Source organism: Anolis sagrei, chromosome 2, assembly GCF_037176765.1.
Source record: "Anolis sagrei isolate rAnoSag1 chromosome 2, rAnoSag1.mat, whole genome shotgun sequence".
In the NCBI taxonomy this organism is placed as follows: domain Eukaryota; kingdom Metazoa; phylum Chordata; class Lepidosauria; order Squamata; family Dactyloidae; genus Anolis; species Anolis sagrei.
Genome location: NC_090022.1, coordinates 230,358,021 through 230,382,726, shown reverse-complemented (window position 1 = coordinate 230,382,726; position 24,706 = coordinate 230,358,021). Strand labels below are relative to the sequence as shown.

Genomic DNA, 24,706 nt, shown 5'->3' with positions numbered 1-24,706 from the left:
GGGGGGGGCTGAGTTTCGGGGGGGGGGCTGAATCTGAGTGAAAGAGGGTCTAGCCTAGCAAACCTTTTGTATCATTACCCCAATACCCCCATGCATATGGGATATATTGAGTATGGTGATCAGATCATGATATGAATAAACATAACAGTTTAAATAATGCACCAGTAAGGCCTTTTCGCGAACCACCATCAGAATTTCGGGGGGGGGGGGGCTGAACCCCCCCGAGCGCCCCCCCCCCCCCCCCCCGCTACATGCCTGAGTGGAATTATCTGATTATTTGGCAGGCTTCAAGTCCTTCTCACACTTAGCTACAATTATTTCCATGTTCAAAAAGGAAAACAGAGTTTCTCAGCAATGAGATGCAGAGAACCCTTTGTATCTGCTGGGGTTTGGTTCCAGGACCCCAAAGACACCAAACAGTCGCTTAAGCAGCTGAGGGAGAAAAGGAAGGGGCCTGAGGCTGCGAGGAATGATGGGAGTTGGAGTCACAAACACCTGGAAAGCCCAAGCTTGCCCAGGCCTGACCTACAGTCTAGATTCTTCATGGTTTGTCTATTACCGCCAATAGGCCCGCAAAGGAGGCGTCTCCCCACGCGCGGGGTCCGGATTGGGCCACTGGTGTCCGCCCCTCCTCCTCGTGGCCGGAGTTCCGGGTTTTTAAAGGGAGGGCGCCTTGGTGGAGGATCTCCTCCGTGGACCGGGCCGGGCAAATTTTGGGTCCGCGCTCTGCTCCCACTCCTTGGCCACCATGACCGACCGCTCCACCTTCGACACCAACGTGACCACGCTGACCCGCTTCGTGATGGAGGAAGGGCGCAAGGCCAAGGGCACCGGGGAGCTCACCCAGCTGCTCAACTCCCTCTGCACCGCCGTCAAGGCCATCTCCACCGCCGTGCGCAAGGCGGGCATCGCCAACCTGTGAGTGACAGACAGAGAGAGAGGAGGAGGAGCCCTTCTCTCCCCAGAGCCCCTTCCCCTCCCCTCCCCTCGTGGACACCCACAATGTTTGCCACTCTTGGTCTCTCCTGATGTACCTACACTCCAGCTTCTATCATCCTTGGCCAAGTCAGATAGTAGGAGCTTCACCTTACAGCATTCATTGGTCAACTTGGGCCTTCCGGGTGTTTTGGACTCCCACAATTCCTAACGTCCTCAAGACCAGCCACGAGGAAAGGAAGGGGCCTGAGGCTGTTAAGAATTGTGGGAGTTGAAGTCCAAAACACCCAGAGGGCCCAAGTTGGCCCATGCCTGGTGTAGATGCACCCATATGAACAGTATTGGAGATGTATTGTCGAAGGCTTTCATCACTGGAAGCACTAGGTTGTTGTGGTTTTTTAAAAGCAGAAAACCTGGGGTTTTTTTTACCTCAGGTTTTCTGCTTTAAACTGAATTATATGATTCTGCACTGCCAGATAATCTGGGATGAACAGAAAACCTGAGATCAGATCTTGGGATATAGGACCAGTCTGGAAGTGCCCTTTGAGAGTAGAGTTGTGTGGATTGGACCTACTGAGCCCCCTTCTGCTTTCCTAGAAAGAGAGTGGTGAGTAGAAGAAGGTAGTGGCTAAAGGAAGAGCATCGTTCTAGGTGACACATTGTGTCCATTCCTTTCTGCTGTAACACCAAACCCTGTCTAAGATCCCAACATCCTTGGCTCCTTCTTAAAAGGATGAGTGCCCAGTAGGAGACATTAAGGACCTAAATCTTGTTGGCTATCATAGTAGAACCATTGGATCTACTAGATTTGACTATGTGTTACCTCAATGTTCAACAGCTGAGGACAGGCTTAACAAGAGCTCAGCTGGAGTCCCCTTGTATGAAATGCTTGGCACCAAAAGTGTTTTGTTTTGGAATACTTCTATTTGCATATATATATATATGCATATTAAGATGTCTTGGAGATGAGACCCAAGGCTAAACATGAATTTGATTTTCGTTTTGTATGCACCTCATACACATAGCCTAAGGGCAATGTTACACTAGATTTTAATAGTTTTGTGCATGAAGCAAAGTTTATACTCAGTGTAACATCAGAAAATATAGAAGTCATTCTTAGCCACGTGTGTGGACAATTTCATATTGTAGAGTATTTCAAAATTGTGGACAAGGGATGCTCAGCCTGTACTTCATTTGGGACTTACCCAAAAGATTTTAATGGAGGTGGTTAATCAGTTGATTTTCCTTTTCATTGTCATTGCATTGGAACCATTTGGCTTAGGAACTTAATACTTGTGGGGGAACACATTTCTATATGTACCAATCTCAATATGAGGTTTTCTGAATGTATCTTCCCCTGTGAATCATCTCGGAGATTAAGATTGTCTGGGGAAGCCCTGCTCTCAGTCTCACCTTCTTCACAAGTGCGGTTGGTGGGGACGAGAGACAGGGCCTTCTCAATAGTGGCCCCTCAATTGTGAAACTCCCTCCCTAGTGATATCAGGGCAGCCCACTCCATCCTAGTGTTTAGAAAGAGAGTCAAAACCTGGCTCTGGAAGCAGGCGTTTGAAAAATAGAGCAGTGCCGGAATCTTAATATGGAATATTTGCATTTTGACTACAGATTAGCCTTTAGACTACGACTCTGGATGATGTGATTTATTGAAATGTATTTTATTATGCTTATTATGTTTAGATTTTTAACTCATGTTTTAACTGAGGTTGTATGTTTTAAGGCACTGTGAAGCGATTGTAAGCCGCTTTGAGTCCCCATCGGGGTAGAGAAAGGCGGGATATAAATAAGGTAAATGAATAAATAAATAAATTTCCCATCACTGAGAGCAATATATGGAGTGAAGATAGCCTTTTCAGCTGTGGCTCCTTCATTTTGAAATGTCCTCCCATTGGGCCTCCAATTGTCAGCAATACTGCTTTTATGTAGGTGCCACATTAAACATGGATATTTTATTAAAGCCTTTGGGCCTTGTTGGTGTACTTTAAACAGAATGGCCAAGGGCGTTAAACACATTGAATATAAATTAATAATTTGTCTAGCTTTATCAGAGCTAGACATACAGACCTCCTACCAGTAGGTAAGGGGGGATTCTGAAGACAGGTTTGCAGCAGTTTCCAGCTAACAATAATATAAGTATAAATGACACAAGAGACCCAATTCCGTTTTCCACATGTGTTGGAAGACTGGCCACCACTCTAGTTGGAAAATGATGGGAATTGTAGTTCAACATATCTAGAGTTGTCAAGAAACAAAAAGTGGGTTATACTTGCAGTATACATTACATTCCTATACAGTGGTCAGTCCTTCCAAATTAAATAAACCTAATTCTGAGGTAAATGGGAATAAGAGTTCAATCTTGGGCCCTTTCTACACTGCCATATAAAATCCAAATTATCTGCTTTGAACTGGATTATATGGCAGTGTAGACTCATATAATTCAGTTCAAAGCAGATAATCTGGCGGGGGTGCTTTGAATGTGATTGTCCTGCTTCTTGACAGGGGCTTGGACTGGATGGCCCATGAGGTCTCTTCCAACTCTATGAGTTGGAATTTCCTGCTTTGAAAATCTGGATTATATGCAGTGTGGAAGGGGCCTCCATCTTGTCCAGTATATATTTTTCTGTTTCTAGCTAGGAAGCATTGCGTAGTTGGCTGAAAACAGCTTTAAGGCTAAATAGAGAAGGTGATTTTTGGTATTTCAGAGCACTACAGCAAAGGGAACAGAAGCGGGTAATTTTTGATATGGTAATGCTTCCCTTTTTTGGAACAGGGTGCTGGAAACATGTTTTTTTCTGTCTTATTGAATAGAACAAAATCTCTTTTGTAATGCACATTACACTAAGAAATATTATATGCCAACATCCGCTTAAGTGTGCTTCCTCTCTCATGAGCAAGTTATGATGCAAACGTAACCGTTTATAACTCAATCTCCGTAGTAATAGCATGAAGAAACCAGTGTTGACACCATTCTTCATCTGTAGTACCTTTGTTGGGACATAGTTCTTTACCACTCTTACTCATTCAGTTATGTTGGCCCTTTCCCTCCGTGTGCCAATGTAGCTCATTTAAAGCTGAGCCAACACAGTAGCGGTCTGCATTACTGCTGATATACTATGACCCACTTATCACTTTAAGATTGTGTTGTCGAAGGCTTTCATGGCCAGAATCACTGGGTTGCTGTGAGTTTTCCAGGCTGTATGGTCATGTTCCAGAAGCATTCTGTTTCAGAAACATTGGGAGAGAATGCTTCTGGAACAAGGTCATACAGCCTGGAAAGGTCACAGCCACCCAGTTTAAGATTGGCTTAATGTGTAACTGAGACAACTCAGACTATAAGATATTTTTATGTATTCACATCAGTTCACTAGGACTCTGTATTTTAATTTTTGTAGGGATTAATCAAAACTAGGATACTGAAATATTCTAAATACAGCCAGTCCCCAAGCTATGAACAAGATTGGTTCTGCAGGTTTGTTCTTAAGTTGATTTTGTTTGTACATTGGAACAGATACCTTTAAGTGTAACTCCAGCTAAATGTGTGTGTGTGTATGGCCCCTCTGGTGGCGCAGCAGATTAAACCACAGAGCTGCTGAACTTGCTGACCAAAAGCTTGGCGGTTCAAATCCAGGGTGGCTGGAGTGAGCTCCCGCTGTTATGGCCAGCTTCTACTAACCTAGCAGTTTGAAAACATGCAAATATGAGTAGATCAATAGGTATCGCTTCTGCAGGAGGGTAATGGCTCTCCATGCAGTCATGCTGGCCACATGACCTTGGAGGTCTCTACAGACAATGCCGCTCTTCGGCTTAGAAATGGAGATGAGCACCCCCACCCCCCCAGGATTGGACACAACTAGACTCAATGTCAGGGGAAACCTTTACACACACACACACACACACAAGCTTTGGATAGCACAGGAAGGGTTAACACCCCTGTGGAGTTTGCTTTGCTACCTGTGCCCCGGTTCAGAAGATTTCCTCTCACTTTCTGTTCCTGTGATCACTGGATTTTGAAAAAAATCCTCTTGTTGTGGAAACAAGGATTGGTTAGAAAGTTTCAGTGGAGATACCTTTTCCCCATGATAACCCAGAAGTGAATTTCCCTTCCTAGAGGTAGATTTCTCTCACTTCCTGTTGTCTCACCCCTGTCCTTAACTATGAGTCATTTGTAAGTTAGATGTTTGTAACTCGGGAACTGCCTGTATGCACCCGATGGGGGACAAGTTGCATATACTGGGGATGAGTTTTCAGAGGAATCCACACGTAAGCTTTAGCCTTTGCCCGGCATTGTTGCCTTAGAGATAGGTAGTATTTACAGTTCAAGGTACATTTCATGTAGTATCAGCCAGGCCCGTAGCCAGGATTTCGTTTCGGGGGGGGGGGGGGGGGGGCTAAAAAATTTCAGGGGGGGTTTCGGGGGGGGCTGAGTTTCGGGGGGGGGTCTGAGTCTGAGTGAAAGAGGGTCTAGCCTAGCAAACCTTTTGTATCATTACCCCAATACCCCCATGCATATGGGATATATTGAGTATGGTGATCAGATCATGATATGAATAAACATAACAGTTTAAATAATGCACCAGTAAGGCCTTTTCGTGAACCACCATGAGAATTTCGGGGGGGGGGGGGGCTGAAGCCTCCCGAGCCCCCCCCCCCCTGGCTACATGCCTGGTATCAGCATATCTTTGTTATTCACATGTGAACTTTTCAACTAAATTCAACAATGAAATGGCTCCTGAAGGCTGAAGATAGTCAAAACCCATAACTTGTTCCCTTAGCTTTCCAAGTGAAATCAATTGGACTTAAAATGATTTAACCTTTTTAATCGTGGCAGAATATTGATCCCCCCCATCCTATTGATTTCAGTTGGAAAGATAAGCATGTTCTCAGCTTTTTAGAAAATGAAAGTAACACTGTTGTCATATTCTAGATCTGTTAGAAGTTGTTGTGTTGCAAATAAAAATATTTTTATAATTTGTTTTAAAGGTGGCATTTAAAAAAAAAAGTAAACCACAATTTAGGGGCCAGATGATATCAAGACACAAAGTCCCATGTGGTCTTATTGGGGTCTCAGTGTCATGTTTGATAAAAGTGTGGTCGAAACGTAGCCCTTCCTTTTAAAAACAAAAGTGCTTGATTTTGCTTCTGTTCTTCTCATCTTCCTTCAGTTATGGAATGGCCGGTTCTACCAATGTGACAGGAGATCAAGTAAAGAAATTAGATGTCCTTTCCAACGACATGGTGATCAACATGCTCAAGTCATCTTTCACAACTTGTGTAATTGTGTCAGAAGAAAACCCGAATGCGATCATAGTGGAAGAAGACAAACAAGTCAGTGCCTTTTGCTTACCTTCAAAGCAGCATTGAGCAACAGCTGTCTTTTAAACATGTAAAAATTAACCTAAGATACAAACTCCAGAGAACAAAGGGCAACTGCCTTTTCAATCCATGACACTGAGTTCAGTTCTGTTGACATTAGTCACATACATTACACGAAAAATATAGGAACCCTTATCCTACATTTCTGCCATAATGTTAATTCAAGAGCTGGAATGATTTTCAAGTGCAGAATAATTGGTCAGGAGAAAATATTTAATTACTTCTGTCATTGTTGATGCTTTACTTTCTGTACCTCCATGCTATTTTTTAAAAAAACCTCTTCATTCTATTTGTCAAAGCTAAAACTGAATTGTACTAGAGGAAAACTGCCTTAAGGAATTATTTGCAGGTGAAAGCTTAAAAGTGCAGACTATATTAAGCCCCATTTTTATTATCTGACCCTGTTCTCCATTACCTTGGCATATTTAGGGTTGGGATCACTTGTTGCTGGAATATCTCGGGAAACTACACACCTATATAAAACCTATATGTGCTTTGAACTGTATTATGAGCAGTGTAGACTTGGAGCCCCCCCCCCCCCCCAATCTGTGGCACAGTGGGTTAAACCCTTGTTCCAGCAGGACTGCTGACTGAGAGGCCAGTGATTTGAATCCGGGGAGAGTGGGTTGAACAAATGGTACTTGCAAGTGGCATAGCATCACATTTAGTACACTTGTGTGCATCCATGGGGTTGGGAAGGTGACAACCAAAAGAAATGCACCCTTTGCCCAGTTGCCCACCTCAGCTTTCTGTGGTTTGGTGAAATTTTAGCCAATTATTTTTTCATATTCTATTACCCCCTACAGCTTCTATGCATGACTCGTTTTACTTCCCAAATTCTTTTAAATTATCTTTGGTGTGCAAAACTTGGAACAATAGTTTTCTCTTTTTAAAATGCATACCGTATACAGATAATACAACATTACTGTGATATCTTCTTCCTCATCTGTACTTCAGGGCTATTTATCAGCAACTGCTATTAAAAGGTTTGTCACCAGGTTTGTCGAAGCCCCCAGTGGTGCAATGGGTTAAACCCCTGTGCCGGCAAGACTGCTGACCAAAAGGTTGGTGGTTCAAATCCTGGGAGCGGAGTGAGCTCCTGTCTGTCAGTTCCAGCTTCTCATGTGGGGACATGAAAGAAACCTCCCACAGGATGGTAGAACATCAGGTTGTCTGCTGGGCAGCGTCCTTGCAGACGGCCAATTCTTTCATTCCAAAAGTGACTTGCAGTTTCTCAAGCCGCTCCTGACACACAATAAAAGAAGAAAAAAAAAACAGGTTTGTCATGCAGTATGGGACAAGTTATTAGAAATCACATCAGTATATGAGAATATTATAGTAATAAAGCAAGCTCAAAATTACACAACTGTATCTGCTGTAATGGTATGCAACTGCTTTCTGTTTCTAGGGCAAATACATTGTCTGCATGGATCCACTTGATGGCTCTTCTAACATCGACTGCCTTGTTTCTATTGGAACCATTTTTGCTATCTACAGAAAGGTAGGGAATGTCATTGTTAATACCTGCTTGTCCAAATTATAAAGCAACATAAGTAAATAGTTAAAATGTACAGCTTTGAGGGCTAATTTGAACTTTCTCAAATACGCAGTTCAGTCAGCATGGTTGGACTGAACCAAATCATAATGGTTTTCCCCAACTTCCAATAAGCGGATATGAAGTTCCACGGCATAGGGTTGTTGTAGGTTTTTCCGGGCTATATGGCCATGTTCTGGAGGCAATTTTTCTCCTGACATTTCGCCTGCATCTATGGCAAGCATCCTCAGAGGTAGTGAGGTCTGTTGGAAGTAGGAAAAATGGGTTTATATATCTGTGGAATGACCAGGGTGAGACAAAGGACTTTTGTCTGCTGGGGCTAGGTTTGAATGTTTCAGCTGATCACCTTGATTAGCATTCAATGGCTTGGAAGTGCCTGGGGGGAATCTTTTGTTGAGAGTGATTTTATGTGCCTGTTTGTTTCCCCTCTGTTGTTTTGCTGTTGTATTTTTTGAGTTTTTTAATACTGGTAGCCAGATTTTGTTCATATTCATGGTTTCTTCCTTTCTGTTGAAATTGTCCACATGCTTGTGGATTTCAGTGGCTTCTCTGTGTAGTCTGACATGGTGGTTGTGAGAGTGGTCCAGCACTTCTGTGTTCTCAGATAATATGCTGTGTCCAGGTTGGTTCATCAGGTGCTCTGCTATGGCTGATTTCTCTGGTTGGAGTAGTTTGCAGTGCCTTTATGTTCCTTGATGCGTGTCTGGGCGCTGCGTTTGGTGGTCCCTATGTAGACTTGTCCACAGCTGCATGGTACATGGTAGACTCCTGCAGAGGTGAGAGGATCCCTCTTGTCTTTTGCTGAACATTTGTTGGATTTTCTTGGTGGGTCTGTAAGTGGTTTGTATGTTGTGTTTCCTCATCAGCTTCCCTATGCGGTCAGTGGTTCCCTTGATGTATGGCAAGAACACTTTTCCTCTGGGTGGATCTTCATCTTTACTCTCGTGGCTTGTTCTCAGTCTTGCAGCTCTTCTGGTGTCTGAGGTGGAGTATCCATTGGCCTGTAGAGCACAGTTTAGGTGGTTCAGTTCATCTTGGAGAAGGTGGGGTTCACAGATTCTTTTTGCACGGTCTGCCAAGGCTTTAATTGTGTCTTCTTTTTTGACTTGGGTGATGGTTGGAGTTTTTGTGTAGATATCTATCTGTGTGTATGGGTTTTCTGAAAACGGTGTGACCCAATTGTTGATCTGGTTTGCGGATGACTAGGACATCTAGAAAAGGCAGTCTTCTTTCATTTTCTTTTTCCATGGTGAATTGGATGTTTGGGTGGATGCTGTTAAGATGTTCCAGCAACCTGTTGAGTTCTTCTTCTCCATGGCTCCAAATAGTGAAGGTGTCATCCACATATCTGAACCATATAGTGGGCTATAGTCTATTCCACGGCATAGACTTCTTAAAAGGGAGGAAGTAGTTTGCAAACTGACTACAAACTCACAGTGTAATCTTCAAACCACTTGAGCCATTAAGTAATTAATTTCAATGAGGACCATTCTTGCAGAAATAGTTGGAAGATGGCCAGCTTATAACAGGCAGGTGCTCTGCTTGGAGAAGACCTGAAATTCTGGTTTAACATGTTTACAAAAATGCCTGTTGATTAAATACACACCTTGCTATTTGTTTTCCTTATCCAGGTTCTAGCATTTGGTGTGTACCGTAAAGTACATAGACATTCTGGAGATCTGCCACTTAGCATTGTCCAAGCTGCAAATCAAGGGGTATAATAAAGTCAGTGACAGGCTCAGCTGCCAAATACTATACTGATCTGTATTGATATAGCTCTTGCAGGGAGGGGAAGTTTAATGCCTAGCCCCCCCCCCCCCATGCAGCTTAGATTTCAATAATAATAGCATTTTCTCTACACCAAAGGTGGAATCCTTAATGAAAACTGACATTTTTTAGCTACACTGCAGGGAAGGGATAACTGAATTAATAAGTAAATCTGCTATCAAATCATAATCAAATGTTTAAAAATTAATAATAATGATAATAATAATAATTTTATTTCTTAATTGCCTCTCCCAGCAGCTTGAGTTACAACAAAATTAAAAAACATGAACATTGCAAAAATTCAAGAAATATACACATTTCTCTAAAAGATTAAACTGCATTTCTATAAAATATTAACAGATACAAAACAGACATCAAACAAAGGACACGAGTTTAAGATTCATAGATTAAATTAAGATATACATGGTCACCATTGTTGCCTCTCAGAATAATGACATCACAACCTGTCACTTGTCTTGGCTTTGGTATCTTAGGATGCTAAGGGGTTTTCCGTAGCCTTAACAGTTTTATCCCACCACCCTTGAGTTTTAGTCTCCATCCAAATTTTGCCAATCTCTTCATTGTGATTGTGGGAAACTGAACATAAAATTTTCTTATATCTATAGCCCACCTAGTAGCACAGCAGTTTAAACAGCTGAGCTGCTGAACTTGCTGACTGAAAGGTTGGTGATTTGAATCTGGGGAGCGGGGTGAGCCCCTGCTGTTAGGCCCAGCTTCTGCCAACCTAGTAGTTTGAAAGCATGCAAATGTGAGTAGATCAATAGATACCGCTTCTGCTGGAAGGTAATGGCGTTCCATGTAGTCATGCTGGCCACGTGACTTTGGAGGCATCTACGGACAACACTGCCTCTTGGACTTAGAAATGGAGATGAGCACCACCCCCCAGATTTGAACACAACTAGACTTAATGTCAGGGGAAACCTTTACCTTTACTATGGAACAGAGCTAAACGTCTCAGAGCTACTGCTGGAAATGCTGCACTAGACAGAACTGGGGTCACTTTCTTAAGTGATTTTTTAGAAAAAAATAAAACTCTCAAGAATACCTTAAGGCAGTGTTTCTCAAACTGTGCTCCTCCAGGTGTTTTGGACTTCAGCTCTCAAGAATACCAGCCATCTTCCCACCTGTTAGGAATTGTTGGAGCTGAAGTCCAAAACATCTGGAGGAGCACAGTTTGAGAAACTTTGCCTTAGGGTAAAACCCAAAGACACTTGGCTTCCAGATTTGAAGGTTTCTTCCTTTTCTTCCTCCAGGTTTCTCCTGGTGCACCTTCTGAGAAAGATGCTCTGCAGCCTGGACGCAGTCTTGTGGCCTCTGGCTATGCCCTCTATGGCAGTGCCACCATGCTTGTTTTGGCTCTGGAATGTGGCGTCAACTGCTTTATGCTGGATCCGGTAAGTCATTTAAATAATGTTCTTTGAAAAAGTGTGCTTTTTAATGCTATAACAAAATCCTCAGCAAGATTGTTATTATTGGGTTTTCCAAAAGGAAATGAAGTTGATTCTTCGTACAAAATGTCATTTGTGCTAACAAAGTAACATTTGAAGGGAGCCAACTGGGTTTGTGTATCAAAGAAAAACTAGCTTATTAACTTTGGATCCTACATTCAAAGACTTGCATAACCTTGGTTTTGCAGTTCTGCTTTTGGGGATACTATGAGCTCTAACCATCCTCCAGAGCCACCCAACCAGTCCTGGTGTCATAGCCACTCTCCCTTCAATTCCAGCATTAAGACCAAATAGCCCATTATCTTTACAACACAGGGAAAACCTGCTCTAATTTTTTGTGCTCAAAAGTAAACATGAGCGACCCAGTATGGATTAGTTACATGTTATTGGCTGTAGGATGCTTTACATTTTGTCCCTTGTTGTCATTCATATCTATAAGGGTGGTATCTTCTATTGGCATTGGGAAAAAGCTTCAACTGAAACAAATTGGGGGTGTCTTTTTATGCAAATGGATGCTGTGGGACCATAATATGAACTGGAGGTATACAGTCTTCTGTTTATATTTTGGATATTGAAAATACCACAAATTGAACTGCAAACTACTTATTAACGATAAAGTGTTGTTTTCATGCTTCAAGAACATAAAGTTTTAAGGAATTTAGAATTTAAAGTGGGATGCTTAACATTGTTGTTGTTAGCCTTCAAGACAATTCCAATATGGTGACCCTCAGGCAAATTTATCAAGTGGTCTTTTGTGGCTAAAAGAGGGTTTGCCATTGCTTTCCTTTTTGAATGAGAGACTGTCCCAAAGTCGCCCATGGAGTTCCTCCAATAGCTGAGTGAAAATTCAAACACTTTTCCTCTGGAGGCCAAGTTCCGTACTCAAAACAATATATCCCCGAAGCCCCCATACCCTTATGAAAAGTTTAAAAAAACTTACCCAGCCTGCAGTATACTTGCAGAACAGCTCTCCACAGCTGTTGTTAAACAAGGGAATCATCTTTTAATCTATATCCAGCCAAAATAATGTTAACGGATGTTCTTATGCACTTTCAGATTGCAACATGATGTCTTAAAAAGAGTAAGTCTGGTGACGCTATGTGTGTGTGACACCTTAAACACCCCAAAAACCCTTCACCCTTTAACATCTGCAACAGTGTGCGTGTAGTGCATCGTTTTCATAGAACTACTTTTTACTTAGGAGAAGCAACATTCATCGGGCTTTCTTGAATGTCACATTATCTGTTCATATCTGAGGAGCTGGAGTTTGAAGAACTCCAGGTTTTGTTACTAGAACCTGGAATTCTCTATTGTCTAAGCAGTAAGTTCTGTCATAACATATGTGTTTACAATGCAAATTGTCAGTAACACCATTAATTAATAGAGGCACATTATTTGTTGATTGTGCAATTCAATCTTGAGCATTCAAAATTGGTGCATCCTAGCCATTCAGCAGCAATCCTGCCTCATCTCATCTTCGGCTGGATCTATACTGCCATATAACCCATTATCAAATCAGATAATCCAAATGGTCTGCTTTGGATTATATGGGTTTCCACTGCCATATAATCCAGTTCAGAGCAGATAATATGGATTTTATATGGCAGTATACATGGGGCCTTAGGCATTCAGTTTGTTAGCTGTGTGAATTTGAGAAGGTATTCAGGAGTGCTTTTTCATAATACCCTTCTAAAACATTTCTGTGTTTCACAGATAAGAATGCATGAAAGAAACAACCCATCGATAAAAATGTCTGTGGTGATTACAAAAGATATGCAATACTGCCAGAAGGGAAGCTTGATGTGAACAAGTGTTTCAAATGAAATGAATCCATGTTGTGCATTATAAGCAAAGTTGTCTTGCAGGGACTAAGGCCCCCTCCATGGGCCTTTCTACACAGCCCTATATCTCTGAATATCAAGGCAGGAAATCCCACATTGTGGACTCTTCAAAGCAGATATTGTGGGATTTTTTTATCTTGATATTCTGGGATATGGGGCTGTGTGGAAGGGTCCTAAATTACCATATAAAATCCAGATTATTTGCTTTGAACTGAGGGCCCTTCCACACAGCCATATAACCCAGAATATCAAGGCAGAAAATCCTACAATATCTGCTTTGAACTGGGTCCACATTGCAATATATTCCAGTTCAAAGCAGATAATGTGGGATTTTATTCAGCTGTGTGGAAGGGGCCAGAATTATATGATTCTATACTGCCATATAATCCATTTCAAAACAGATAATCCGGATTTTACATGGCAGTGTAGATGGGGCCTAAGTTCAGTGCAAGCAAAGACATAGAAATTGATAATTCACTAAGAGTTTGAATTGAATGCCAGATAAAAAAGGAATTAGGGACCTTATATCTATTAATAAAAGCAAAAGAACTAGCTATTTACAATGACCTAAAGAGAAAAGTTTTTATAATTCTACCGATGCACCATCATTTAGTTTTACCAGTAGTTATATGTTGTGTGTGAGAGGCTTTCATAATGTTCAGTTGTTTGATGAAGCTGCAAGTGCCTAATGAAGAAGGCACAGAGATAACCCCTTTTCTACTATATATATTAACTGAAGAAGAAGGCTACAACTTGGATCAGATTTTTAATGTTGAGGGTTATACTGGAAGTATATACCATCCAGAACATATATTTCTGAGAGTAAAGCCCACAACTCTTGATTTGAAGCTGCAAAAGACTGTATAGCTTGGTTTGAATGCAAGCAGTGATTTGAAGTTGAATCCTGTGGTTTACTCTTCGCCACACATGTTTTAAAAGAGTACTTGAAGTAAATTTTAGGTGTATATTTTAGGTCAGATAAGAATGGACAGAGGAAAGGACAATTTTTCAGATTGCATACTATTTTTGAAGGTACTGATAGAAAATATTGTAAGAGAAATGTGGGTTTTAAAATTCCCCTGCTTTTGGACAATGGACCCAAATCATCTCCTACGATTGCTGAGTTACTACAACCTATAAATTAGTGAGTTGCATCAGCCACAGAAGGTGACATGCTAAGATTTTAGAAGGGTTTTAACATAATGAATGGCATCAGCATTATTTCTAGAGGTTTCAGATGATGTCACTAAAGACATACACATATGAGATCTGCACCTAACCCTGTTTTCCCCATAAGTCCTTTTAAGAGCATTGATTACTATAACACACACTTTTTAAAGGAACACAGCTATCGCTTTATGACAGAACTTACTGTGTGTCTGAAATAGCTGCATGAAACTTGTTCTTTGTTTGTTCCATTTAGCTATTAGAGTTTTATGCCTTACTAGCTGTGCCCTGCCACGCGTTGCTGTGGCCTATAGTAAAACTTATCAAAGTTGAGGTAGATATCTGGACTATTATGAAAGAGAGGTCCCTACCTATTCCTTCCCCCTTTTCCTCCCCCTTTCTCTCCTTTCTTCCTTCTCTACCTCTTTCTTTCTTTCCTTCTTTCACTACTTGGTTTCATCCTTCGCTCTTTCCTTCATTCCCTCCCCCTTTCTTCCTTTGCCTTTCTTCCCTCCCTGTTTGCTTCCTTCTTTCACTTTTTATTTCCTTTTATTTCACCACCATCATAACAATAACAATGATGCAATGCATTGCCTCCGGGACCTGACACCTCTCCCATTCCCCCTAAAAGGGTCTCATAGGAACAATAGCATAATAATAATAATAGAAATAACAACCTTTACCCGCCACGTGTTGCTGTGGCCAATCTTCCCTCTTTCTCTCCTTCTTTCCCTCCCTCCCTCCCTCCCTCCCTCCCTCCCTCCCTCCCTCCCTCCCTCCCTCCTTCCTTCCTTCCCTCCTTCCTTCCTTCCTTCCTTCCTTCCCATCTTTCCTTCTCCTCTTCTTTCTCTATCTCTTTCCTTCCTTCCCCCTTTTTCTTTCTCTTCTCCTGTCTCTCTTTTCTTTACTGCCATCTTTCCTTTTCTTTCCTTTTCTTCTTCCTCTAACTTTCCTTCCTTCCCCCTTTTTCTTTACCTCCCTTTCTCTTTCTTCCTTCTTTCCTTCCTTCCTTCCTGTCTTTCCTAGATTTTGACAGGGCGGGAAGGGGCGGGGTGGGGTTTGGAGGTGGCGTGAAGTAAAAGGAGGTAAGATTGGGGCAGGGGAGTGATGGAGCGTGGGGTTGCGTGTGCGTGTGCGGCAGCGGGGGGAGTGATGGAGCGTGGGGTTGCGTGTGTGTGTGCGGCGGCGGGGGGAGTGGGGTTGCGTGTGTGTGTGTGCGGCAGCGGGGGGAGTGGGGTTGCGTGTGTGTGCGGCGGTGGGGGAAGTGATGGAGCGTGGGGTTGCGTGTGTGTGTGTGGCGGCGGGGGGAGTGGGGTTGTGTGTGTGTATGCGGCGGCGGGGGGAGTGATGGAGTGTGGGGTTGCGTGTGTGTGTGCAGCAGGGGGTGTGTGTGTGCGGGAAGTGGCGCGGCGGGGCTTGGAGTGGGCATGGTTTCCGCAGTGGGAACGTTGGCCGGAAGGCCATGTGCGCGCGCCAGGGAACTTGCAGCTGGGCGCCAATGCGCATGCTCAGTTGTTTTGCCGTTTTGTGAGTGTGTTGTTGTGTTGTTTTTCATTTTGAGTAGATATGTTTGTACCTTGTGGGTTGTGTTATGGGTATGGGAATTTTGGTTAAGTTTCGTTGGGGTTTTTTTGAGTTTTGTTCTTTTGCCGTTTTGTGAGTGTGTTGCTGTGTTGTTTTTCATTTTGAGTAGATATGTTTGTACCTTGTGGGTTGTGTTATGGGCACGGGGATTTTGGTTAAGTTTCGTTGGGGGATTTTTGAGTTTTGTTGTTTTGCCGTTTTGTGAGTGTGTTGTTGTGTTGTTTTTCATTTTGAGTAGGTATGTTTGTACCTTGTGGGTTGTGTTATGGGCACGGGGATTTTGGTTAAGTTTCGTTGGGGGATTTTTGAGTTTTGTTGTTTTGCCGTTTTGTGAATGTGTTGTTGTGTTGTTTTTCATTTTGAGTAGATATGTTTGTACCTTGTGGGTTGTGTTATGGGCATGGGAATTTTGGTTAAGTTTCGTTGGGGGTTTTTTGAGTTTTGTTTCCTCGTTGGATGCCCCTAACAAATTTATATATATAGATGTATGTAGTAGCAACTTTGTTAAATAACCACAAACACATATGCATCACTTAGGTTTAATATGGACAAGATTTATATGACTGTTCCAAACAGTTTTGAGGAATTATGCTACTCAATAGGCCTCTGTTATTGCCACAGGTGTTCCTAATTGCTTCTAAGGTTCTCATGGGAATTACAAAAAAGGAATGTATTTGAAGTAATGGTGTGTACATTGTCTAACATATTTATAAAAATGCAGTGTTAAGCCAGTAGTTGCGTGTCTCAACATCTCTGCATTTTTGTTGCTGTTGTTGAACTATATATGAAATGTTCTTGGCTATGAAGTGTTTGCGACAAGAATGCAAAATGATTTGCTTGCCTTTTTAAATACTAGGCAATTGGGGAGTTCATTTTGGTCAACAGAGACGTAAAAATAAAGAAAAAAGGAAACATCTTCAGCCTCAATGAGGGATATGCGGCATACTTTGATCCTGCTGTCACAGAATACCTTAAGCAGAAGAAATTTCCTCAGGTAATCTTCTGCTAATAGATTTGGTATCAAGATACACAGGAAATCACTGTGGGTTGAAATACTGTATAATATGATATGGTCTCTATCTATGTATATGAATCTAATCCAGTGGATTGCATCCAATCCTCTGTTCAGTCTTTGGAGCAACCTTGGTTTCTGCTGCTCAAGAGATTAAAAATTGAACCAATTGATTTGAATGCTTTTCCTGTCATTTAGGGATTTTTCAATTTTAGGAGTTGCCCTAACTATACTATTCCTTTGTATCAACTTCTCATCCTCTTTCCTGCTGTTTTGTCTTTTCATTTGGTTAGCAGATATGATTGTAGGCTGTGCACGAGGAACTACTTTATAGTTAACATGAGAGTAGTCTGCTGGATTGTGCTTATTATGTTCCTTAGGTTGCCTTTTGTCCTTTTTCTTCAGAAGTGGTTCTTTCAGAAGCCGTGGTCCACTGTTTTTTGTGACCCCCAGAACTCCCATGTTAAAATAATTACCCCCAAAATGTCCTAAACACCCATTTGCCACATTCTCCCTATTTAGTCCATAGAGAGGTCTTTTTCAAAGCTCAAAGGGATTTCCTTTTGTGATAAAGGGGTTCTCCTGGACCTACAATAGCTCATAGGTCCCCAAGCATGGCAAAATGAGGGTATTATGAGTCATTTGATGGCACTGCTTTTTTGAAATGGGATAAGTTCAGCCCTTCTCTATCTCCTGGGGACCAACACAGCCCCCTAAACCTGACAGTTGCCCTGATGTTGTCCTATTCTAATGGGATGTTATGGTATCCAGTTAAGAAGAAATGAATTCCAGCTGTTTTCTGGACTGGTCTTGAAATGGGAGATAACTGCTATCAGCTCACAACCCATTCAGGATATACTATACAGGATCTCCAAATCTGTTGCTCTGGTATTTGACCTCTGACTGTTCTCATTTAGGTTGATGGAAACTGAAATCTGGCATGTCTGAAAGTCACCTCTTTGGGGAAATCTTAAAGGAGACATTTATTCTCATGTATCGTTTTGTCCAATTGCTGTCCTAGGATGGTAGCTCCCCATATGGAAGCCGATACATAGGTTCTATGGTTGCTGATGTGCATCGTACGCTGGTGTATGGAGGAATCTTTCTGTATCCTGCCAATTCAAAGAGTCCCAAGGGAAAGGTAACATAAACAGGCCTCCTTTCATATGTTATGTGACTATTGCTTACACAGTCCAAGCTCGGACTTCTTTCTATGCACGTTGGTGGGTTTTCTGTCATGCTGCTGTGAGCAAGAACTACACACAGTGTGAAGTGATGAAAATCCCAAGGGGGAACATTTGTCTTGTTGCTGATACAGATGATATTCACTATAGGTGTGGAAGGTGGGTAAAAAAGAGAAATTGCAGTCTTTTACTCCGATAAAAATGTATTACCAAGGTGATACACTAAACCCTCTAAGTTTTAACAGTTGTTACATCAACATAGTTCTCCCGTGCCATTAAATATACTGATGGTTTTGAAAATCTAGGAGTGCAGTAACTGTGGACTATGAACACCACTCGGTTCTGGTACTCAACACAAATTCTAAGTGTTTGGCTAGTCAAAAAGTACAGGCAGTTCTCAAGTTATGAACAAGATAATCTGGATTATATGGCAGTGTTGATCCGGCCCTAGTTTCTCACCGTAGCCTCATGCTCCCATTTCCTGGGCTGCAGCAAACCTTCATAAATACAGGCAACCCTAAGTTACAAACAAGATAAGTTCTGTATGTTTGTTGAATTTGTATGTAAATCAGAACAGAAGCGTGTTTTTGAACTGCTATGTTGGCAGAAGCTGGGGCTAACAGAGGGAGCTCACCTTCTCCTTGGATTCGAACTGCCAACCTTTCTGTCAGCAAGTTCAGCAGCTCACCGGTTTAACCTGCTGTACCATCAGATGGCCCTCTGTATAATTTCATTGATAAAGCTGAATGCAACTAGATTTACATGCTTATGTGTAGCCTGTCTCCAATCTGCTCAAGGTTGCATATGTCACTTTCTAATTCCATTTTATGTTCCTAACAACTTTGTGGGACAGGCTGCAATCTGAAATACACTGATATTTTTTATAATCTTTGACTGCACTGGAAGTTATTTTGGAGTAAACATAGCTTCACATTTTGAAACTTTCCATTGGGGTTTGGTTCCAGGACACTCCATGGACCCCAACATCTGTGGATGCTCATGTCCCATTATATACAATGACAAAATCCCTTATTAATGGCAAAATCATGTAATTTGTGTCTCTGCTTTTTGGTGTCTTAAAATATTTTCAAGTCCTGGATTGTTGAATCCATGGATGCTGAATCTGTGAGTACAGAGGATTGGTGGTACACAAGGAGCAGGATACAACCACAGTGTTTTTGTGAGTGCCAACTCTAACATGAAGTGTTTTCTTGCTTGTACAGTTCTAGCTGACAACTTTCTTATTTATTTTCAAACTGTGTGGTTTCAGCTGAGGCTCCTGTACGAATGCAACCCCATGGCTTTCATCATGGAGAAGGCTGGAGGGCTGGCGACAACAGGCAAAGAGGCAGTCCTGGACATTGTGCCTGAGAACATTCACCAGCGTGTGCCCATTGTCTTGGGTTCTCCCGATGATGTGCAGGAATACCTAGCCGTGGTCAAGAAGCATTCTGCCAAATGAAGTGGAGAAAGCAGCTGTTGCATCTCCGACTAAAGTGCCTTAACCTCGGACCAAAGACCGCACTGCAGCAGTTCTGACTGTGAAGCCATGGATTGAGTTGTTGCAAAAGAGCCACAATGTCACTGTACACAAAAAGTGTGATTGATACCTTTTTTCACTGTGCCATTAAAATAAAATAGAAGAAAATGGTGTGTGCGTGTGTGCGTGTTTTTTAAAAAAAATTGCACATCTTAACTAGTAGTGTTTTTGCTTCACATGCCATTTCAGTAAAATATCATTAGAGACAATCTGGAAGTTGTATCATGGTGTAAGGTTTCTCAGCTCCAACCGTGTTGCTGTGGATTAGTCTTCTCTTGAAAGAACATGCCAAGACACAGAAGGGCTGAAGATACCACATGTCTTTATTGTTCAGAATACAAGGGTCTTGCACTACTACCCATTTATATAGGCCTACCTACAATATCATAAATCACACAAGAGTCCTGGCACCTGTGCTGCCCTTTTCCACATTCCAGTGCCCACTTTCTTCTCACCTCAGGGCAATTGACTTTTATACCTGGTTCATATGTCCTGGCCTCTCTTTTGGCCAATGGCCATGTGCTCTGTGTCAGGAGGGCTGATAGTTGGATGGCATGAGATAGAGATCATGATACATGGCTCATTGCTGATTTAACATCAGGGTGGGAATTGTGTAGCTCTTTAAGTGTTGCTTAACTGCAATTCCCATCAGCCCTAACTTTAAGTTATGTCAATGGTGATGATCACCTTCTCTTCTGAGGAATTGAGAAGTGCTGAGACCACCAATCCCACAACATCTACTTTGTTGTTCATTCTTCCTGTGCAGATTAGGACAGGCCTTAAAATTTTTCCACTTGTGACCTCGTCCCACCTGAGAAATGTTTACATGTGCCAGCCTATATGGGTATATAAAAAAAGGTATAAAGCCAAACATTTAATGATAATCAGCATTTGCAGGGCTTGCTAAACAGGCTGGTTTTTCTTTTTTAGGAAGTACAGGTGAAGCATTTTTGCACAGTCCACTGTAAATATTGTTGCTAACAGATTTGTTCAATATCTAAAATAACCATTAGGCTGTTTTACTGTTTCCAAATTTTTTGTGACCCCCAAACATTGAGCTAAGAGGACCTAATTAGAGGTTGGGGACCCACAGTTTAAGAAGCAGTGGGTTGGGGCCTTCTTTTTTCTGCTTGTTTGGGATATGCTGGCTTTCTTCAGAATCGGGGAAAATATCCTGCATGGAATCCTATTGGTTGAATCTTAGATCACAGTTATAAGTAATCCACATTGGGTGAATTGGGTGTCATTTGTGGTCATTCACAAAAGAGGATGTTTAGCCTCCCTCTTCTCCCCTAAACTACCTCTAGTTCATACCTACAATGTGGATAGATTTGGGGGAGCAAAGAAAGCCACTAAATAGGGTTAAAACAAAACACAATGGGTCATTGCACTGATTATTAAATAATATTATACACACACACACACGCTGTGCTGCCTGTTATCATGTATTTGATAAGACAACATCTACAATCCCTGACCATTAGTGATGTGTTGGATCATGAGGATTTGTGACCAAGATCATCTTCCTCCTATTTCCCTGGAAATTGTTCATGGGAGGAAATGGGAATGTCAGGCACCCAGTTCTTGATCCCAATAGGGTTTTGTGTGTGTCTATGTAGGTCTGGCTGAAATTCATTATGAATCACTATAGTGATTCACTATAGTGATGGTGCTACATAGTATGCTATGGGCATATAGGATTCTATTGGTAACAATCACTAATTAATTTAATAAGTCATTACCTACTTAATTAGTGCAATTGTAAATTAAGCCAAAGTAGGTCAAAGCACAGACAACAAAAGTAGAAATGTAGGACGTTTAGGCTTATACTGTGCCAGACCATTGGTCCATCTCACCTAGTGTTGGATTGTTTTTAAGCTCTGTGTAGATGGGAAGCCACCAGTAATTTCTCCAAATGTAAATTATATCCATTTATATTGAGTTTTGAGATTGTATGGTGGTGAATCAGCTTACCCCATAAGACAGTATTTGAGAAACATGGGTGTTGTGGCATTTTAAAGCCAGCATCAGCAGAGGGGAAGATCAGATCTTTATTCTCCAAGTTCCAAAAGAAACTGTATTCGACAGTTCTCATCAAGAGCAGCCTTTACTATTGCAGTTACTGTTCTACTGAGCAGCTAAAGTACTTTGGCATTTGGTGAAAGGTCACTGGTTCCAGTTACAGATGATGTCAGTAGCACAGACTGCCAGCATTTAAGTTGAGTTAGAAGAAAGTGTCATCTGACTGGAACTGTTTCAGTCTGCTGGGCAATGGAAACAACCAACTAATTGCTTGTATTCCATATGTGTTATCCAAACCATTTAGGAAGATGCACAGAGCCTTTTTATACAACATGACAGCACTATGGAACCGTATAAGATTCTTTTTCTTCCCATTCATGGCCAGAGTAATTGTGAGGAAATCAAGTTAAAACCCTGTTTCGGTTATGAAATGTATTGGTTTTTTCTCATCACATCATCTTGGAGCCCCCAGTGGCGCAGTGCGTTAAACCCTTGTGCGGGCAAAACTGAAGACCGACAGGTCGGAGGTTCTAATCCAGAGAGAGTGCAGATAAGCTCCCTCTGTCAGCTCCAGCTCCTCATGTGGGGACATGAGAGAAGCCTCCTACAAGGATGGTAAAATATCGAAACATCTGGGCATCCCCTGGGCAATGTCCTTGCAGACGGCCAATTCTCTCACACCAGAAGTGAGTTGCAGTTTCTCAAGTCACTCCTGGCACAAAAAAAAATCATGTCCTCTTTAGTCAAAGGTGGAATCTTCACCTCTATTAGGTGTTTAACCTATGCCTACCATCAATTCCACCCAGGATAATCACTGATACAGTATTGTAGTAGTTGTCAAAAATATCTGGAGGCACAGAATTTTGTCATTTGTGTTTTAACGTAACATATCGTACAATTTTTTTGAAATAATGCATGAAAAATCTCCAAAATAAGGATAGCAATAATGGAAAACTGGATTTCAATGAGATGCAATACTCATGCATGCAATAGAACAAGGTTTCTGTTCTGGCAACACTGCTTTTAAAGAAGGTTACCAGAAATGAGATGCAAACGATTTGCAGAATTCTTCTGTATTAATTCTTCTTAATCTATTTACTATCTCTTAAAAGACAAAAGCAGCTGGAAGGTTACAGATTGAAAACAGAATCCTTCTCCTTACAACAAAAACTTACATCCAGAACACATTGCATCCAGAACACAGTATGGCTTGCCAACTTACAACTGGAGCTAAAGTCAACAAGATGATCACTTGGCACTCATTGAAATTTACACATGTTTGTCTAAACCTTGACATCTATTGAATAGAAACAAGTAGGGCCACATAATGTGGCACCTGTTAGTGGCATTCACTGATATAAGTTATACATGTGGAGTTGTTTTGGTCATTGTATAATACTTTTATCCTGCTAATGGCACAAGTAGAGTTGTGCATTTGGGACCATTATCTATGTAGTAATACATTAAAGTACACAGATCAAAGTATGAATGCTGATTGCTCCTATTTACTGCATTGCACTTCTGCAATGGTTTATCAGTCATGTTCCTTGAACAATCACCCACATACATTGTGCTACATTGATACTAGTTGTGCAAGGAAATTCCATTAGTAGATATTTACACTACATTGAAGCAATGCCATCATTTCTTTTAATGCAGTGACATGCCATACATTTTGTCAAAGTGAGTTTGGGAAGAAGGCCACAGAAAAGTGCATTGACGGTCAGCCACATTTAATCACAGATTCTATCAATGTTTCACAATCATTTGGTGGATGTAGTAGTACAAACAGGTTTAGCCTGAAACAGTTAATCTGTTTATTTTTGTTGGAAATGACAACCTTCTTCAAGCTTTCTCTAGTAATGTTTGTCTATGACCCTGTTACTTACTGTTTCCTGTATGTATATTCTGGTATGCAGCTTCCCTTACTCTATGGTTTCTGAAAAGTAAAGGGGCTGCATACCACATGTGCGTGCTCTCTCTCTTGCGCTCTCTCTCTCCTTTTGACTATGTGACCTGTTGATAGCTGTTTTTGTTATAAGAAAGATGCCCCGGCTAGATGGCACAGAGAATATCTCAAACATATCTGAAACTGGACTGATAAGTTTTGTACCTGTGTATGCTGAACACATGAAGGTTGTGAGTAAACCAAATGTTATTTTTATCCAAGTTTACTTCATTTTTGTCTCTTGAATACATGATGAAAAACAAGTTGTTTTATGGAAAAGTTGTTTTATGGAAAAACACTTCTAAAGCTCTGCTGTTTTATGCACTGGCAAATCTCTGTTTTCCTAACAGATCAGGGATAACAGGCTATTCAGTCTAACAACTGAAACCATTCCTTGCATAATTATGTCTGGTTGTATAAAACAAGAGAAGGTTCTACTCTAAAGGGTTTTTGGCTCTTCTCTGAAAGGTCATGTTTTTCTAAAAGTTATTGTCTCCAAAGGGTGTTTTTCCAAAACGTTATGAATGCCCTTTCCCAATTTTTTTGCATACTTCCATAGATTATAATGAGATAATATTTGGAAAAACGTGTGAGGATAATGCAGCCACCATTTGGTTACATATTACATGGCATATCTTATACTATGTAGACAAACAAATGGGATTTACTTCTTAAATGCGTATAAGAGGCAGAATAAGCGATAAGCAATGATTAAAATGTTTTGTAACACGAATAGCAGTTTCTATGCATCTTAAACTAAAAACCATTCCTTCTTTATTGGTTGGTTACATTTACATTTTCCCAGCCACTGAAACAAGTTTCCACTTGGTTAAAGAACTTGCTTAGTAAACTTTAGTAGATGTTTTTGAATACTTTTCACCATCAAGTTCAAAGTGAATGTACAACACGGTAATTACTGGATATAACAAAAAAGAAATAAAGGAGAAAAAGAAAAGAAAAAAGGAATTCAGCAATTCAGGTTGAAACCAATATAGAAACAGAAGCCCATGTTTCCCATTCAACAGTAATCCTCTATTTTTTTTTAAATGGGCATCAATATAGCATTGATAGAAACCATAATGAAACAAAAGGATCACCAAAGGGAATGAATGCTCTTGGGTACTTTTAGACATGACAATATAAGAACGGGCTAGCTTTCCTGGTGCTGTGCTAAATTTAGAATTGCTTTGGGCCAGTCTCAAGTGCAAAAAAGTTCTCAATTTGCCCTTTGATAAACACAGTACAGCTGCTCAAGTAGCCCTGAGAAATCACTGTGGACAAAGTGAAGCATCT

At 41.3% G+C, this 24,706-nt stretch overlaps 1 protein-coding gene across 1 annotated transcript; it reads left to right on the top strand.

The window, feature by feature from the left end:
• Positions 1-666: 666 nt before the first annotated feature.
• On the top strand, positions 667-19,554 carry LOC132767302 (fructose-1,6-bisphosphatase 1-like). Its single transcript, XM_060762079.2, has 7 exons — positions 667-918; positions 6,114-6,276; positions 7,733-7,825; positions 10,921-11,061; positions 16,564-16,701; positions 17,741-17,860; positions 19,174-19,554. Exons 1-7 carry the CDS (start codon positions 749-751, stop codon positions 19,363-19,365), a joined length of 1,017 nt encoding a protein of 338 aa, XP_060618062.2. The 5' UTR covers positions 667-748; the 3' UTR covers positions 19,366-19,554.
• The last annotated feature ends 5,152 nt before the right edge of the window (positions 19,555-24,706 follow it).